This window comes from Phalacrocorax carbo, chromosome 1 (assembly GCF_963921805.1).
Source record: "Phalacrocorax carbo chromosome 1, bPhaCar2.1, whole genome shotgun sequence".
NCBI classification, from domain to species: domain Eukaryota; kingdom Metazoa; phylum Chordata; class Aves; order Suliformes; family Phalacrocoracidae; genus Phalacrocorax; species Phalacrocorax carbo.
Window position 1 is genome coordinate 116,036,672 of NC_087513.1, and position 14,457 is coordinate 116,051,128.

The 14,457-nt window shown below is 36.9% G+C and overlaps 1 protein-coding gene across 7 annotated transcripts in view; it reads left to right on the top strand.

The window, feature by feature from the left end:
* The window catches only part of SON (SON DNA and RNA binding protein), a 40,498-nt gene that overhangs the window by 15,324 nt on the left and 10,717 nt on the right, over positions 1–14,457 (top strand). For all 7 annotated transcript variants that reach the window (XR_010375979.1, XR_010375981.1, XM_064471055.1 and 4 more), the window contains exons 4-8: positions 1,436–1,596; positions 3,872–4,012; positions 5,813–6,001; positions 10,256–10,366; positions 10,772–10,888. Coding sequence is in view for 5 of the 7 variants with exons in the window: in XM_064471055.1 (XP_064327125.1) it covers positions 1,436–1,596; positions 3,872–4,012; positions 5,813–6,001; positions 10,256–10,366; positions 10,772–10,888 (719 nt within the window). In the remaining 2 variants the exon portion in view is untranslated. The remainder of the gene's footprint in view (positions 1–1,435; positions 1,597–3,871; positions 4,013–5,812; positions 6,002–10,255; positions 10,367–10,771; positions 10,889–14,457) is intronic.

The window sequence follows — 14,457 nt, forward strand, 5'->3', positions numbered from 1 at the left end:
TCTTGGAAGTCGTATTGTGTACTACCTTTAGGCAGTGACTTCCAGTAGGAACTTTTATGTCGGACCTGAATCAGTGCTTACCATGTGGATGAAAGCATATTTAGACCAGGTTATGTCTTGATTATAGAGCTTTTATGTGACAGTAGTATGTTGCAGTCTCGAGGAACACTGTTCATTGTAATAGTTAGGAAAGGCCAAGTACTCTGTAAGAAACTTAGGAATTTCAAGTTTTCCTGACAAGAAACTGAGTATTGAAAGAACATTTAAAAGTAAGTGCCAGTTGGAGAGGTCTTAGCTCTGTTGTCAGCTGTAATGCTTGTTTATCTGTTTCTGTTACTCTGTCTTGCCCTTTTCCTGTGTTAAGAACTTAATGGGAAAGGGAGGCTTGTTTCTGAAAATATTTCCAGACCCAGCTGTTTGAAAAAGAAAAGAAAAAAATCCTAAATGAATGGCATCTTTTCTCTGTGACTGGAGAAGAAAGGCCTCGTAGTTTCCTTAGCAGAAAGTTGCATAAGGAGAAAGCAGGTTTTAATTTTGAAAGACAAGCTCTTGTACAGTGTGTGAGGATGGTTCCTTTTGTGGATCTCAGGATCTGATCCTTTTAGTCTCAAAGTTACCATGGAAGCCCCTCTGCCAGAGAAGTATTTTTGTAAAGAACATGAGAATTAATGAGCGTCCTTGAATCTGCCTTCATGCTTTGATTATGCAGCAAGTCTGTATCTATATACTTCTATTGCTTAAGAAGTAAAAGAATGTTGTCCTTCAGGATTTTTTCTAAAGCTGTATGCTTGCAGAGATAGTGGTAACTCATTTCTTTGCAAGCTGGCAGATCAAATAAGGTATACTTTCATTCCCTGTTTCTGTCATAGGGCCACATGTGCTTTTTTCCTTAATAAAGCAAAATACTGTTTTATTAACAGTTCTGTGTGTAATTGTATTTTATGCAAGTACACATTTAATTCAGTGCTTATTCTGTTGGTTCGTTGCAAGTAGCTTTCAGGCTGTGTACTGGAGGACTTGAGGGGACTTCCTCAAAACCTTTGACTGCTTTTCAGAGGTAGCTAGGAAGTAGACATGGGAATTTATGCTGAGTAAAATGACCCAGTATTTCCAAAACTAGAGTGATCAGTGAAGTAAAATAGGCATCAGAACTTCTGGGATTTGGAGGATTTTGAGTGCTGTAATTTGGATTTGGTGCTTTGTGTTAAATTTGCAATTTCACTTGTCTGTTCAGTAGACCAAATTTTAGAAAGTCTGGAGCAACTAAGTACAATTTTAGTTAGTTTCATAGAATATAAAAACGCACAGTGTGGGTAAATCTAGTGCTTTTTCTTTGTACTTTGTTTAGTCTGCCAGAAATTATTATTTATTGTTAAAACAAGAATCTGAAAATAATAATTTTTCTTAAAAAAAAAAAAACAACAATTTTTTTTAGACAAGGCCCAGCTACTTGAAATAGCAAAAGCTAATGCAGCCGCCATGTGTGCTAAGTCTGGTGTTCCCTTACCACCAAGCCTGATGCCTTTGTTATCTCAAAAGAAAGACGACAAAGCCAATCAGAAGTCATCAAGAGATACGCTAAAGGAGCTCACTGAGGTAAGTGAGAACAGTATCAAACCTGAAAAAAAACAAGTTGTTTTTTTGTGACTTTGAGGCAAGCTGTTGTTCTGTGTGCTTGGTTGATGTGTAAGCTGGCTTGTGGGTTGAGCTCTTATTCTCTACATGGTTTTTTTTTAAGTCTTGAAAACAGGCTTTTTAATTCCCTGGAAATGCATGAAATCGAAATCTTTTTTTTTTTTAATTCTGCTCTAATTGTGTACAAATTGATAGTTCTCCTTGCAGTCCTGTTAATAAAACCAAAGCTTTCACTTCTACTTTATGGTTCTGGTGTTGTTATTTATGCTCTTATTTTTGATAGTGAATTTCTCATGGTTAAATGCTATCCCTGGGTTAAAAATCCAGTGCCCACTTCACGTGGTTCTATATATTTTAATATGCACTCTAAGATATTTTTAGAGAATTATTGTTGCAGTTCTATCCTGTTGCAGTTCAAGTCTATAAATGGGATGTTATTGTTCTGATGTGGAGAAAAAATTGCTACTTGTTGTTTTACGGTAGTAATGTCACCTTATTCCATTTGCTAATTTTCCCCCTATGCTTTTTCCCCCAGAAACTAGAGAAAATTTGGAATGGGGAAAGAAAGTGTGCTTTTTTGTTTATTAATTACATCATCAGTGTGACAGTTCTGAAATAACTGTTCATAGAAATAACATCTGAAATCAAGCAACCTCAATTTGCTCAAAAGTAATCTCTTAGTGGTGTGTGGGCTATTGGAATCAGAAGGACTTGTTAGTAAAAAAGCTGAGGCTGTGCTGATAAACAGTGCAGACATCTTAAGTGGTTTTCGATGTAACCTGACCAGGATCCAGTGTAGCTACTGCTGATCTGGAAGCCCCAAACCTGCCCCTTCCTTGCTGTTTCCAGCTGAGGGAATCTTGGACGATGTCTCTGTTCTGTTGAATCACAATTGGCCACAGAAGCAGTCCCGGCCATTGTCATATTGTAGTGGGCCCAAGCGGAGAACCCCTTCCAGAGCCTGTTCAGCTCCTTGCAAAGCTGGCTGCATTGTCTTTCCTCTGTGCAGTGTAACCTGCAAACTGGAAAAACTGCTTCCAATTAGCTGGGAGCCAACTAGTAACTATAGGTAATATATTTTGTTGATTAGCTTTCCGAATAACGCAGACTTTTCCTGTTGCCTAAAGAATGTGCTTCAGTAATTGTTTGGAGGCATCTTAGCACAGGAAAGTGCAGGAATCTTTTTTTAAGGACTGATAAGAACAGTGCCACCAATGCGTCTTGATTTTTAGTGATGGAGCTGCCTGTTCGGTCTTTATAATCCAACAATCAGGTCATCAAACAGATGTAACTTAAAATGGTATGAACTTTCAAGTCAGATGATGGCTTCACTTTGCTGGTGGTATTTCCTCAAATATTATGTCCTCAAATGTCTTAGAAGTCTGGCAAGTATACTTTCCATGAATGGGGACATAATAGAGGCATGATGCTAGACTATAATGTTCTCAGATGCATTTTGCATTTTGGACTGAGTTATAGTTAGTGCTGGTAAATGCTCAGTGCAGATAATCATGATTAGTAAAGAGGTTTTCATCATAACATTCTAGCCTCTGTAGAATGCCCTTTTTTTTTTTTTTTTTTTTTTTTTTTCCCCTCCTTCTGGAGGTTCTCATTTGCCTGCAGTATCCCCATAGCATCTCTGTTTTATGTTCAGCTTCTGTGGAATATAAAACAGGAATGTCTTGCATTCCTGGCCAATATCAAAATATTTCAGAAGAAATCTGAGATCTTTTGGAGCCGTTGCTTCTGACTAGGTCCCTGCACTCCAGTGATTACTAACTAACTGTTAGTAAAACTACTGGAAAAAACTAATACTAAAGCTTTATTAACTGTTATTTCTTAGGTTTTCCTGTGTAGTAGTTTTGTGAATTACACTGAGTTTTCTATCAGATTGCAATGTGCTAGTTATGTGGGATGCTGAACAACCAGTGAGTTCCTACTCTGGAATGTTTATAGTCTTACCACTAGCACTGTGTAGCAAGTTTTACAGTATGCTGCTGAAATCTTATGTCTGTGAAATTATTTGCTGCATGAGTGCCTAGCAAACCTAGGTAGGTATTTGACATGCGTAAAATGTCAAAAGTACATATATTGATAACATTGCTAAAATATTTTCTCAGATTATACCTCCTGATTTAGAAACCCCCCCACACTTTTTGTAAAAATGTTCTTTTTGTATGTTTTGGTTGAAAGTCCAGGTTTATTCAGAGCTGTCCTGTGTTTTTTTTAATGTTAGAAATGCAAGAAGATTGCTCAAAGCACAGATGACGTGATAGTGAACAAACCTCATGTTTCTGATGAAGAGGAGGAAGAACGTCCTTTCTATAATCATCCTTTTAAGCTCAGTGAACCAAAACCTATTTTTTTCAATTTAAGTGTGAGTATTTCTTTACTTAAAAATAGCAACAATTTTAAATATTGAAAATTAATGCAAGTTATTTTCCAGAAATTAAAAAGGGATTGAAAATCGTGACAAAATTGCACTGGGATGTTGCTAAGAAGACTCTTACTACAGTAGGAAACCTACCTGCAGACTATGAAACTGTGGTAGTTCCCACAATTGGATAGAAACTGTTTTCATTAAAGTCTTTGCAACTTTTAAGGCTTAAATAACATGAAGATGATTGGTTTTACTTCATGTTTTTGTTTCAAAAATACCGATATAGATTTATAAACAAGCATTAGAATTGGGAAATGCTTTTGTAACAGCATTGGTTTTCTTCAAAAGACAAATAAAAAAAACCCTAGCAAAATTCTAAAAGCATTTTGAGGTGTTCTAAATAAGATGATGCCATCAGCTTTGTGCAGACTCCAAATCTTGTGCATCTGCTTCTTCAGCAGTTGTCAAATGTTTGCTAAAGGAGAAGAAAGTTCTGTTAGCTTTGAGATTAGCCAGTAGAGAAGTAAATGCTGTTTTAAGAATGAGGATGACTGATAATTGCCTGTTACTAAGAGGGTCTAAATGTCCCATTAAAGCCCCTCCTTGGGGGACTGCTTTTGACTCTGTCACAGCTTGTGTTGACACTTGCTGGATATGGGCATGTATGTTGGAAGGAATAAAATGATGGAGCGTTTCTTGAAATGCGTCTGGGATTTGTATGCTTTGAATCATGGATTAGAACTTGTCTAGATTTTTTTAACAGTTTTATCTTTGTTGGTTTTTGTGCTCATGAAAGTCTGCTCTGGTTTTGCAGAGTATAAAGTACTATAAAAGTAGTAATATGCCAAGTGAAAACATAAAAATACTGTTTATATTTTTAATGTATAAATATATATAGCTTGTGATATACACAAAATATGTATTACTGCTTATTTACGTAAGATGTAAGGTAGAAATAGATTTATACTTTATATTGTACCGTCAGAAAGTGGTATGATGAAACTCAAATCTTGGGATTCCATACAGGCTCCAAAGAGGAATGTTCTTTAGTGGTTATGGGCTGCTCTGCCTGTTTTCCACAGCTGTGACCCTCTTAGTATCATTCTCTCCATTCTTTCTGGATTCTAATCTTGCTACCATTCACATCCATGATCCTTTGATAATCGGAGTTTACCCAATATTGTGACCTGTCTGGGCTCTGTTTGCCTCTTAGAAGAGGAACCTGTCAGATTTCTGTGGACTCTCAATATATTACCAATACTTTCTAAGGAATGCAAGCTGATAGGCCTAATTTACTTTGAAATTCATGCTGCTATTAAAAAATAATCAAAAACTAGAAAACAAAATGCTGAAAACTGCTTTCTCTATGTGTAGTAATGTAGAGCTTTTTATCATGTGGATATCACAGCCAATGTTTTTTGTTACCCAGGATTTTCATTTTGGAGCTTTTAATTACAAAATGCATGTGTGGCAGATGAAGATTGTTCTCTTTATGATGGGGTGGAGGGAAAGCAGGGCCGTTAATTTTGAGAGGGAGGGAGGTTTTGCTTATTTTTGGCTGCTGAAGCTGATTTAAGCGATTTTTAGCTTCTAGCTGTTTCATCTTCTCTATGGCAATTTGTTGCTACTTGAATGTTTTTATGGTTGTGCTAAAATGATTTGTTATTAATTGGTTTGCTGTTAGTAAGAAGGATGACTGTTCTATGAAAACTTTGATAACAAATTGTTTCTCAAAGACATGTTGTGAGTATTGTGTGTTTTCAAGTTTTTAACTTTTCCTAATTTTATTTCTTTAAGACTCCCAGCATAAAACCAGCACCACCACCACAACCAAAAAATCAGGTCAGCCTGTCAAAGGAATTTCCTGTTTCATCTGGGTCTCAACATCGGAAGAAGGAAGCAGATAGTGTCTATGGAGAATGGGTTCCAGTTGAAAAAGGCAAAGAAGAAAGCAAGGATGATGTTTTCCCCAAACCATCCATTGAGGTAAGGAAGGGAAGGAAAGCATATCATATAAGAAAACCAAAACCATTACCTGGTCAGTCTGGTATCAAATCGCAGTCTGTGAAAAAAAAACACTTACATAGGTAGTATCTAACGCTTCAGTAAGCTAATTATCCAAACTGCTGCGGCCTTCAAATTCGGTTGCCATGCTCACGTAGGCAATGATGAAAGCAACGTGTACCTGTACTGTGTGCTTTTGTCAACTACTGACTTTGTCTCAACAGAATTTAGACCTTTGCTTGAGGATGAAAAGCAAGTTTTTTGTCCGGTTTCCCGCAGAGGTTAATACCCTAAGTTGAGACTTCCATAATTATAAATGTAATAACAATTAAAATTGTCCTACTGATCTTGGAGCAATAACACTGCATTGAAATGTAATCCATTAAAAATAGATTTGAAAGTAGTTTCTAAAACTGCCATTTCATCTGGATGTATCTACTAAGTTTTCAGCTTTACAGTCACATTTTCTTACATAGTTGTCTTCCATGTGGCCTTCCAAAGGGAGAAATCTAATTGTATGTATAATAAACTTATAAAGAAAAAAGAAGGCAAATGTTTTTCCCCTTGAAATGTCTTCAAAAGGATATTTTTGTGGGGTTTTTGTAATTAAGTAAATTAAATATTTAAGGCAGATGTAATTTTTTTCAAGATGATGTTACCCTCACTCCATCTGGAGACTTGTTCTCATACCTTTCAAAGCAAATAAACATAAAAGCCTTGGCATCAATTTCTGGTGAAACAGTCTTTCCACTTGATGCATTTTGTTTTTCAAGAACTTTCTAAGATTGTATGATTCACTTCCTGAAGTGCAGAAGGTCTTTCCCTCTGTGTCTCTTGCAGCAACAAACGCACAGCGAATATAACTCATTCAATGGACATTTTCACGGTATACTTTGGAGTTTGTCGGTCAGGCACCCAATTAATTGTTCCCTCAGTGTAGATGGTAACTGCTGTTTGGTCTTTGTCATGAACCACTAATAAGACAAACATTCTGAAATGTTTGTGCAGAATGTCATTCCCAGTTACTAGTGTATATGTAAAGAGTCCGGAGCACGGAAATATTGTATACTAACATTTGGCTGTGTTTTTACCAGGTGGTAAAAAGTCTTGTCCATCAAATGGTTAATGATATGCTCATAGTTAGGCGTGCTCTGTAGATGTCTGCATCCAGGTTGCCAATGACAAATTGGGTTAGCTAAGCACTGATGGTTTGTGTATTGATTATGTAGAAGAGGCCTTAAAAATTGACATTGGAGTAAATATATTAAACATAACTTTCCTTCCTTCCTGTCACGTGTATCTTTATAAATGCTTGTAACAATGTTGTCTGTTTTTTATATTTTGTAAATAAATACTTTTATTTGCATTTACCTTAACTTGGTTTGTGTTAAGGGTGATTTCAAGGGTCATTAGCTGACAGCAGAGCATACCATCTCCTCGGGTTTGGCAATCTTTAATTTTGAAATACAGCAATGCACTTGTAGTAGCAGAATCGCTGTATGTTTCTCCAGGGAGTCTGAAAGGTAACAGTGTGCTTCTCTGCTTAATTTTTTAAATGCTTCTGAGGACTCTTTACAGATGAAATGGCTTCCTTTGGCAAAATAAGCCAGATAAGCTCCCTTGCTGTTGGAGTAGAGTAGTGGGGAGTGTGCTTGGATCCTCAGAAAGCTTGAGATATAATTTATGTCCATTCATTTTGTTGCTGATTTTGAAATCCGATAGTGACAACTCTGATGCAAGTCTATATTGACATTAAAAAAATACATAATTGGTTTTACTGTTATGTTTTTATTCAAGTAACAGAACTAGTTATGGGAATAAGCAGTCTAAAATGGCCCTGCTAATATACTACAAACTGTTTTAATAAAACATTATGCTTTTAATAGAGTTGTTTGTGGTAGTAGGAGATGGAGGAAAAGGTCTTGAGTAATCTGAAGTATCAGCATGTCTCTAGAAGCCAGAGAAACCTGTGAGAAAGAAGCTATATTTGGGAGTCTGGAAGTATAGAGTTGAAGTGTTGTATTTAACTTTGGAGTATGCACAGGTGACTATGCAGAGAAGTCGCCATGATCTAAAAATCTAGCAAATGCATTTGGTGGATCGATGGACCTACGAAGTATGTCAGAAGCGCCTGCTTTCTATTGTCAGCCTCTTCCTTCTTGCTTCAATATTTGTGATTTGTGTCTGTGGGGAAAATGTTACTAAAAGTCAGGATTGGAAAGGCAAAACTCTTACGGAGAATAGCATGCTGAACTTGAAACTGTTTTACTTGACTAAATAATAACAACTTTTCATACTTCAAGCAGAGATTTTTTTTTTTCAAGATCCAAAGCTGCCATCGAGTGTCTTGACATAATACAAAGCCATGATGGTCTCCAAAATGGTGACTGACCATGTGGGGAAAGTGTATGGGAATTCTAACTAACCAGGGTATCTACTAATAGGCCCCAGTCCGGTAAAGCACTAAAGTACACATGTATGTTTAAGTATGTGAGTGGTCCCCATGTGGTTTCAGTGGACTACTTGCATGCCTATGTGTATTGCTGGATTGAAGCTTTTGGTGAGTAGAATAACTTTTATTTATCTCCTGAACCAGTTTCACAGACAAAACATTGAAGAATTATTTTAATGATAGAGGGGAAACTTATTAACGCAAGAAAGTGTGTATTATAAACAGGCATTCTTCTACATATGGGGCTGTCATGCTAGGTGATTGTTAGAAAATATTTTATTTTTTCTTGTGCCTTGCTTATGGTCTGTGTTTTTGTCAGCTGGGACAATAAATAAACACTGAAGCCAGTTTAATAAACACACAGGACTTCAGTGCCAGATGTTTCACTAATAATCTTCCCAACAGAAATACTTTTTTCCTAAACAGTAAAAAAAAAAAAAATCTCCCATCTTAAAATAAGATTTAATAGCCAGAGTACAAAAAATAATTACTTGGTTTTATGCAAGTGTAGACATTCATGGCTGTCTCTTAGTGTTTTTCAATATTTACTAAATTCTTGACCTGATTCCTGTGACAGGGATTTTGTGGATTAACTGTATTTTAATGTTTAGCAGAGTCAATATTAAAATTAGTTTGTTTCTTTTACTGGCCCTTTATTCTAGTATAGTGTGTGAGAGGCTAAGGTTATGAGATGGTGACTGACAAAAGGTACAAGTCTTTTGTAATACAAATTAAAAAATTAAGCCATCGACTAACTCGATGTCTATGTGGCATCTGGCATTTTGATTATTGGGTTTCTTTTGTGCTTCAGACAGTTCCAGCCCTTTCAGTCTCCTTCACATGCTCATCTCCAAAGAAATTTCACTTTTCTCTGAGCACTGTTCTTTTTCTCCTTTCAGAATAGAATGATCCATAAAATCTGAAGAACAAGGCACAAGTAATTTTACAAAAGAGCTATGTACTAGCCATAATTTGTGACATCTCTGTATCCCCAAATATTTTTTGGATTTCTTTCTTGATTGCTTTGCATATAGAGTAGAGGTTTGCATTGAGCGTCTTCATTTGCTCCATATGTTTATGCAAATGATTCAGATTAGTATGTGTGAGATGGTTAAAAATCTATTTTTCTTTATATTTTGTTCTAGTTCAGCAGCACAGATCTAAATAATCCTTTCCAAAACAGTCAATATTATGAGCTACCGGGCTGGTTTTACTTTTATCTAAGTCTATTTTAGGCTGAAGATTAAGATTCAAAACACTAAAGCCAAGTTCATGGAATACATGTGATTCTTGCTGTAATTTTTTCTATACATATAACTTGAAGTTTTAGTGTGACTTAATAGCAGGGTGCTCATGTGAACAGCTCTGTAAGAAACTTTTTTTTTAGATTCTTAGCTATATTACATTTAATTCTGTTTGTTAATAAGATTCCATTGAACAATAATACGCTTCTCTATTTAAGTATTATACACCAGAGCTTTTTGTGACCGAAACAGTTCTCTGAAAATATGTCTTTTGATATTTTGTATGTACAGGTGATACTAAATTATCAGGATGTTATACTTCAACTTCAGATTTTGTATTTGTTTAGGGAAGCCCATACTGTATATACTTAAGAAATAGTCCCAGGATTTTTTCATGTTGCCTATTTATATATCAAACCAACTATTCAATGTGTTAAACATTGTAGTATTTGTAGCATTTATTCTGCAACAGCTTTTTCCAGATCAAATGGATATTATTGTGGTCTGATATATTTTTAAAAATAAACTTTTTCTTCCTAGGGTGTGGACATAACTACAGCTATGAATGATCGAGCAGTGGCTCAGAAAAGGCTTAATGAAAACACATTTGATTTAGAGGCCATGTGCATGTTGAATCGTGCACAGGAACAGGTATGTTGCACTTACTCATCAGCATTTTGATGAACTCGAAGAAACGTAAATGTTCACCCTTCAGATCAGCTGATTTTTCTTATGTATTTAAGTATAGGGTTTTGGAAGCCCAGTTTATGGGCACGTGTTTAAAAATTCTGCCTTTATTTTGCACTTCATAACACTGATTTTGAGGATAAGCAAACCATGAACCATGAATTTGCTAGACTTTGAACTCAGGCTTAAGGGTTAACATGCAAAGATGCTCAGCTTTTTGGAATATATGCTTACAAGTGAGTGTTAATGAAGACAGCACTAAACATAAGTGAGGTCTCATGATGAAAATTATGGAGAAGCAACAGAGAATTGCAAAGGAAGAATGTGTAAATCTTTATTTTGGTCTTACATTTGATTTTTATGTTGTAGATTGATGCCTGGGCTCAATCAAACTCCATACCTGGCCAGTTCACGGGAAGTACTGGAGCACAGATACTGTCCTCGGATGAGCTGACCAACAGTGGTCCCCAAGCATGGATTAGAAAGGTAGAAGTTATGCAGATGTACTTGTCTAACTATCACAATTTAAATAGCAGTGGAAGTATCGGAAAATGCAAAAAATGTACCATAAAAAGCTATGGTAATGCATGTGTCAAATACAACAGGTTGAGTTAAATCATTGTCTTCGATGAATTTAGATACTTGCTGCTGCTGTGTCCATTTTCTTGTGTGTTAAGGTTGCTGCTCATGACATAGAGTACTTCAATAAGGTGTGCGTCTGGTATTTGAATCAGATTGGTTCATATATACCGTTACCTTACACTGAAATGACGTTCATGATATTGCTATGGTTGCAGTGGTAGGTCCATCACTACTTTTATGGGATTGGGTCAGATCAGGCAAGGTTTGATCCTGACGTTACTGAAGTCAGTGATGTTTTGGCATCCATTTCAGAGAACCAAGTTCCAAACTTCCGTTTTGTTTGACTTGGTTCTATCTGATTGCTGCTTTGCCTCTGTTTGAATCACCAGGGTTTTCTGGGAGCCAAAGGTTTTGAGTTTTAAACCAGGAGTTGCAGTTGGGTTAATAAGTTTAATGTCATCCTACAGTGAAATAGTTACCTCTTACTGCAGAGTGATACTGACTTATTTTGGGGTGTGGTGCGTCATACATACATGCGTTTTACAAGTTTAATAACTCATGCTTCATCTTTGAAAATGAATACTGAACTGGTTCTCTTTCAAGAAGTAGAACTGAGGAATTCAAGCAATACCCACCTTCCAGGCAAAAAGAATAATGAGTTAACGGTGGACAATCTTGCCAGTAATGTAGCCGAGTATACATTGTATCTGCTTTTCCTTCCAGAGCTCAGTGTTAAGACAGCCCTCAAAACTGGTAGGTTAGATTTGAGGCTTAGGTAGAATTTTCCATAAAACTTGGTGTAAACTGAACACAAAAATCTAGAATTATAACATCCTAAAAATAGAAATATTTTTGCCGAGATTCACTAACTTGTTTTTCCACTTTATATAGCCAAGCAATACAGAGACCCAGACAATGCAGAGATCCAAGTTACTTGCTAGGGGGAATCTTTTGGGCTCTTCTCAGTATTGATGCAGAACATAGATGATAAAGTCTTATTTTAACAATTCTTAACTTTTGAGATTGTAGCAAAATGTTGGCTTTGGTGATTACATTAATTGTCCCTGGCAGCAGAACTTAGAAATATAAAGCAGTCAGCAGGGATGTATTGGTGAGAAAATGAGAGCTTTTCCACCACAAGGCTTTTGAAAGAGATCAGCAAACCAAAGTGTCCTCCCCTTCTGCATAGCTTGGGTGGGTTCCCAAGGCAACAGAAAGGGAGCACCTCTGATCATCTCTTTCCCAAGCTTCCTCTTCTCATTCTGTTTTCATCCCTTGAGGTTTTGTGGTGGTCTTCTGTGCCTTACAGTAACAGGAGTGTCTGCCAACAAAAATTAAGTGGAGAAGGCAAGTGTGTTTTCAGTGTTCTAACTTCACTCAGCATTCTGCTTTAAAAAACACCCAGCAAACCAACAAAAAACTCAACTAAACCCTTCATAGGGAGAAAATGAGTGAAGACCATTTTTGGTCCAGTGACAGTCTGGTCTCTGGCTTGTGGACATGACTGCTGGGAGGAGCAGAAGCATATTGGAACATTTTGTTGAATCTAGAAATAAAAGTGAGCCAGCAGTAGCACTTCTGTCCTTCCCATAGCTGTAAAAAGGAAGTGGTTTGCAGTAGTAGGTGTCCTCCCTAGCAAGCATCATGTGGTTTGCCAGAAGGGAGGCTGCTACTGGAAACAAGAAGAGTTGTTGGGTGAAGAAGATGAGGACGCAGTCCTCTTTCCTGCTCTGGCATTCCTCAGCTTGACTTCTTTTGCTCTTTCTAGGTTCCATATTTGCACACACATTGCCATCAAACTCATGAGATGACAAGTAGTTACAGTTGCGCGCCCCCTATAAAATGTGTTAGGGGCTACACAAGACTCGCCCTGTGGGGTTTTTCTGGGGGGGGGAAAGGTGGGGCCTGTGAAAGCCCTCACAAAACTTAGGTTTGATGAACTCAATGTGGAGTCACATCCTGTGCTTAGAGAATGGTTTTGCAGAAAAAAGTGAAGTAGGGATAACAGGTTATGAATGCATGTTATCTTTCTCAGTGACACGAATGCAAACCAACCATGAAATGCAAAGTACAGGTTGTATTTTACTTAGGCACTTGAACTTGTGTAACTTAGTTCCTGTTAATTATGCAATGTAGCACTAAGAAGTCAGACTTGTACTCCTTTTTTCTTTGTCGTTAGAAAATGCATTTTAACATCTAAAAAAATAGTATCTAAATTTTTCATCTGCTAGTAGGGCTGTGGAGTTTCTTGGGGTATGTTGGGTGTGTAAATTAATGCCTGTTTTTGAAGATGTTGTTTATGAAGGCATTTTGCTTGGGAGATTGCCATAAGCAATTGCCATAAGAGGACTTGTGGACATGCACTGTTCAGCAGGAACAGAACCCATGTCAGCTAGTTATTTGTGTATCGTTTAAACAAAGAGTTAGAACACGTACAGACATTGTGCTTGACAGAGGTAATCACAAAAGGAGATAGATGTAACAAAAGAGAAGAGCGGTGTCAGGAGGGGAGAAAAATGAAAGTACTTGGGGAACTTGTTTGATAAGCACTGTCTTCACTTTGCATTTCTTGGATTTCAGGGTTTTTTGTACTTTAAAAATTACTCTGGAGAGGTAATATGTACTCAAACCAAAATATGCCTGCACTTTCAATTTTATTTCAATAAAGTCTTGAGGGAATTAGTTACTGAAGTGGTTAACGTGGTATACTTGAATGATTGACATACCAATTAGAAGTATGGCTTATTTTTTCTAAGTAATGTGCTAATTCATGATGTTCATGCATAGGGTTCTGAGCAGTATTCACAAAGGAATAATATGTTGCTAGGTTTCTTGTATCATGAAAACAGATTTATGAACAATATTATCTTTTTCTTTTGAAAAGTGGTGTCTGTTTCAGTTTATCATCATAGGTGTAATCAGTTCACAAATATGACTACCTTGTTCTGGAGGTTGCTTCTTTTTTTTTTTCTTTCCTTTTTTTCTTCTGAGTACACCATGCTGCTGAATAAATGGCAAATCAGAGGAAGTGGTCAAAAATCTTTTCCAGGCAAATTCTGTTGAGGTCTGCTTATTCAGCCTTTCCAGACTCACCACTGGTTTCTGGATTTATCATTTTAATTCTAGAGCCTAAACTTGCTCTCCAAAACAAAGTTTTTGCAACATTATACATGCACAGGGTAAAGCTTGGAAGCTGTTTTATTCAGTTGTGCTAAAGCGTGACATGCAGTTTTACTGTAGCAGTTAGAATGCTCCGCTTTGTGTAGCAAGTTCGGAAAAGTTAAAGCATTCCTTCCATTCATCCACAGTCATGGCAGATGAGTAAAACACACGCTGGCAGTGGAGGTAAAACTAAGTCTTGTGATTGTCACTTGCACAAGGACTGCTGACCTTCTAAGAAGGCCACTTACCAAAATACTTGTATTCCTATTGCCTTACATGTCACAGTGAGCTTTCTTTGGAAGTGAAGGCCA